The sequence below is a fragment of the Delphinus delphis genome, chromosome 15, assembly GCF_949987515.2.
Source record: "Delphinus delphis chromosome 15, mDelDel1.2, whole genome shotgun sequence".
NCBI classification, from domain to species: domain Eukaryota; kingdom Metazoa; phylum Chordata; class Mammalia; order Artiodactyla; family Delphinidae; genus Delphinus; species Delphinus delphis.
The window spans coordinates 51,434,525-51,439,085 of record NC_082697.1 but is presented as its reverse complement, the minus strand read 5'-3'; the positions used below and the strand labels follow the sequence as shown (position 1 = coordinate 51,439,085).

Genomic DNA, 4,561 nt, shown 5'->3' with positions numbered 1-4,561 from the left:
CACTCTTAGCCTCTCTGCCAACTTGTTTTTATTCCCTGCAATGCCCTTTAACCTGGAAGTTGGGTCTAAAGGCTGGATTGGATCACGATGAAACATTTTTGGCAAGGATCCATCTTCGGTGGTGCCAGGTACTCCCCGTGGCACCATATCGAGAGGCAGGGAAAGCCAGACTGTCCTCTCTCAGGAATGCCAACTTTGATCACTGGGGTAAAGTGAGGTGAACTTCTAAATGCTGCAGGAGGGAATGAGAATACTAAACAATCCATTTTCTCTGCCTTTTGGTGTGTTGGTCAGGCTGAGCCACTACTCGTGACCAGTTCGAGAAACGATTCCTCTGGAGGCCACATCTGTAGGCATCCCTTAAAACCCCAGGTGTGGGAGCTGAGAGAGAGAGAGAGACCCAAGAGTTGAAGCAACCACTGTGAGTCATCGCCAAGGTGAAGGATGCTTGCAGAACCAGGTCCGGCTGCACGGGAGCCAGAGCAGCTCGGAGCAGTCAAACTGGAGGAGGAAGAGGCTGCCGGCCAGGAGGACCCCAGGCGGCCAGAGGCCAGGCCCCGGCCCGAGGTGGCTCACCAGCTCTTCAGGTGCTTCCAGTATCAGGAGGACATGGGGCCGAGGGCATCCCTGAGCCGCCTCCGGGAGCTCTGTAGCCACTGGCTGCGGCCGGCTCTGCACACCAAGAAGCAGATCCTGGAGCTGCTGGTGCTGGAGCAGTTCCTGAGCGTGCTGCCCCCCCACCTCCTGGCCCGGCTCCAGGGCCAGCAGCTCAGGGATGGCGAAGAGGTGGTGTTGCTGCTGGAGGGTGTCCAGAGGGAGTCCAGCAATGTGGGGCCGCTGGTAAGAAGGGGGCAGCCAGGAGGGCTGGACAGCAGGTGGAAAGACAGTGACTTTATCACCCCATTAAGAAATCACTGAGCTGGGACTTCCCTGGCGGCCCAGTGATTAAGACTCCCCATTTCCACTGCAGGGGGTGTGGGTTCGATCCCTGGTCGGGGAACTAAGGTCCTGCATGCCGCGCAGTGAGGCCAAAAAAAAAGAAGTCACTAAACCCCACTTTCCTTCCTCTGCCGGCTCCTTCTTGACCTCCTAACTCCCTCCCTGTCTGACCCTCACCTTTCCTCAGTCCCATGGCCCTAGGGAGTTAGTAGGACTTGGATTACTGTCCTGTCCGTCACCTAACATGGATGTGTTCTGAACAGGATTTTAGTTTTAATGCTGGCAAGAATTGTCCCCGTGCAGAGGTCACCTTGGAGGAACAGGGGGGCTCTTTCCAAGTCTCCAGCCACAGCCCCAAGAAGGAAGTGCCCTCAGAAGGGCCTCCAGCCCTGGAGCCATCGCAGGAACTCTCGCTGTCCCAGCCAGTGCCCTCCAAGCCTGCTGAGATGGGGGCCTGGAGATGTCCCCCAAGTTCAAAGCAGCCACTGAGTCCAGGTCCCAAGAGAACATTGCAGGCCCCGCAAGAGAGCGGTGAGGAGCTGGGGCCTAAGGAAGGTGGAGGCCTGGTGTGCGGTGGGAGCTGAGGGGCCAGGTGGGTGAGGGTGGGGAAGGAAGGGGGCAGCCTCCCTAGTTGACAGGAATGGGGGAGAGCCAAGATGCCTGTCACGAGGCCCTGATGATGGGTGCACGTCCTCGGAGCCACATGGTGGTAGGACTGGCTTCTAACAGCTCTTTCTTTCTCCCCCAGTGCTGTCAGCCCCGCTGGGCCCTGAGCTGTGGCCAGAGGAGAACTCTGGAGATCAGGAGCTAGCAGCTGTGCTGGTGAGCCGGACTGGTCCCCTCAGTTCTCTGCCTCTGAAGTTTTAGCAAATCCATGTTTTTCTTAATTTAAACCTTGAAAGTTCTTCATCCCCCTCAGGTCCTAGAGCCCCATTCCTCACTTAGTGACAATCTCTGCCCCTCCTTTGGTCACAGGAGTCCCTAACCTTTGAAGATGTCCCAGCAAAGAAGGCTTGGCCTGTGCATCCTCTGGGTAAGAGGCCTTTTTCCCGGGTTTATGACCACTGAAGGGTTTTTCTTTGCCTGTCAGGGGTGGTCCCTACCTGACTTTTTGACCTCTTTGGCAAAAAATGGACTATTTTGATGAGGTAATATATACTGATATATATATCTACATAGATATATATTGATATGTCTGTATCTATACAGGGCTATTTTAAGGCTCATTGGGTCTAATCATCAACCCCCAAAACTTTGAGCTTTTAAAATAGGTGGTCGGGAACTCCCTGGCCATCCAGCAGTTAGGACTCTGGGCTTTCATTGCCGTGGGCCCAAGTTCAATTCCTGGTCAGGGAACTAAGATCCCGCAAGCTGTGCAGCATGGCCAATAAATAAATAAGGTGGTCATGGCAAATACCATATGATATCATTTATATGTGGAATCTAAAATATGACACAAATCAACTGATCTATGAAACAGACTCACAGCCATAGAGAACAGACTTGTGGTTGCCAAGGGGAAGGGAGTGGGAGGGAGGGATGGATTGGGAGTTTGGGATTAGCACATGCAAACTATTATATATAGACTGGATAAACAGCAAGGTTCTACTGTACAGCACAGGGAACTATATTCAATACCCTCTAATAAAACATAATGGAAAAGAATATATCTATAACTGAATCCATTTGCTGTACAGCAGAAATTAACACAATATTATAAATCAACTGTACTTCAGTAAAATTAATTACAACAGCTAAAATAAAATAAAATAGGTGGTCACGGGAGGGCTTGCTAATGGGTATGGGTCTCCATTTGGGAGAATGACATAGATAGTGGTGATGGTTGCACAACATTTTGAATGGACCTAATGGACCAGAATTATACACCTTAAAACGGTAAACTGTATGTTATTTGGTTTTTACCCACCCTCTGCCCACCTACCAGCTTTGCAGGATTCTGGGATTCTTTCTGCTTCCAGGCACTGAGGTTCTGGCAATTCCCAGAAGCGCCTCCGAAAAGGCCTGACCTGTCCTGTTTTCTGCTTCTTTCCCAGGATTTGGAGGCAGAACCCCAGACGAGGCGTTTAAAGAAGAGGAACCGAAAGAGGTGTCCTGGCCTGCTGCCATCTCAGCAAAGTCTCAGGCAGAGAGTCCCAGGGTGGCAGAAGAGCCCCACACTCAGTCGCTCGGCCCGGGCCCTGAGGTGGGCGGCCCTGGTGGAGAAATGTCCCTTCCCGACAGGAGTGAAGTTCTCGAGGTCAAAGTGGCTGGGAGCACCCCCAAGTCGGAGCCGGAGATAAAGTTCATCTGCACAGACTGCGGGGTGAGCTTCCCACAGCTGGCCCGCCTGGAGACACACCAGCTGCGGTCTCACCCGGGCGCGCGGTCCTTCCTGTGCTTGTGCTGCGGGAAGAGCTTCGGCCGCAGCTCCATCCTCAAGCTGCACATGCGCACGCACACGGATGAGCGGCCGCACACCTGCCACCTCTGCGGCCACCGCTTCCGCCAGAGCTCGCACCTGAGCAAACACATGCAGACGCACTCCTCCGAGCCCGCCTTCCTGTGCGCCGAGTGCGGTCAGGGCTTCCAGCGCCGGGCCCGCCTCATGCAGCACCTTCTGGCGCACGCCCAGGACCAAAAGCCCCCAGGCGCCCCGGAGACCAAGACCCCAGCGCCCCCCGAGCTGGCCATCGTCCTGTGCTCCCACTGCGGCCAAACCTTCCAGCGCCGCTCCAGCCTCAAGCGCCATCTGCGGATCCACGCCAAGGACCAGGGCCACCAGTGCTCCGAGTGCTCGGGCAGCCTGCGTCCCGGGCCCGAGCTCAGGCCCTACGTGTGTGGCGACTGCGGCAAGGCTTTCCGGCGCAGCGAGCACCTGGGGGCACACCGGCGTGTGCACACAGGCGAGCGGCCCTTCTCCTGCCAGGTCTGCGGCCGCAGCTTCAGTCAGAGCTCCCAGCTGGTCTGCCACCAGCGGGTGCACACGGGCGAGAAGCCCTACAGCTGCCCACACTGCGGGAAGCGCTTCATGCGAAGGGCCGGCCTCGCCCGCCACCTCCTGACCCACGGCGGCCCGAGGCCCCACCACTGCACCCAGTGCGGCAAGAGCTTCAGCCAGACGCAGGACCTCGCCCGCCACCGGCGCAGCCACACCGGGGAGAAGCCCTGCCGCTGCAGCGAGTGTGGCGAGGGCTTTAGCCAGAGCGCCCACTTAGCGCGCCACCAGCGCATCCACACCGGGGAGAAGCCTCACGTCTGTGACACGTGCGGCCACCGCTTCCGCAACAGCTCCAACCTGGCCCGCCACCGCCGCAGCCACACGGGCGAGCGGCCCTACAGCTGCCAGAAGTGCGGCCGGAGCTTCCGGCGCAACGCCCACCTGCAGCGCCACCTGGCCACGCACGCCGGGGCAGGGGACGAGGGCGTGTCTGGGCAGGCTGAGCCCCCCCAGGAGTGCCTGGAGTGCGGCAAGATCTTCAGCCGCAGCTGCAACCTACTGCGGCACATGCTGGTGCACACGGGGGCCAGGCCCTACTCCTGCGCGCAGTGTGGCCGCAGCTTCAGCCGCAACTCCCACCTGCTACGCCACCTGAGAACCCACGCCCGGGAGACCCTGTACTAG

At 57.5% G+C, this 4,561-nt stretch overlaps 1 protein-coding gene across 1 annotated transcript; it reads left to right on the top strand.

Moving 5' to 3' along the window:
- The first annotated feature begins 444 nt into the window (after positions 1-444).
- ZSCAN10 (zinc finger and SCAN domain containing 10) lies at positions 445-4,561 on the top strand. Its single transcript, XM_060033012.2, has 5 exons — positions 445-840; positions 1,203-1,470; positions 1,697-1,761; positions 1,915-1,972; positions 2,994-4,561. Exons 1-5 carry the CDS (start codon positions 445-447, stop codon positions 4,559-4,561), a joined length of 2,355 nt encoding a protein of 784 aa, XP_059888995.2.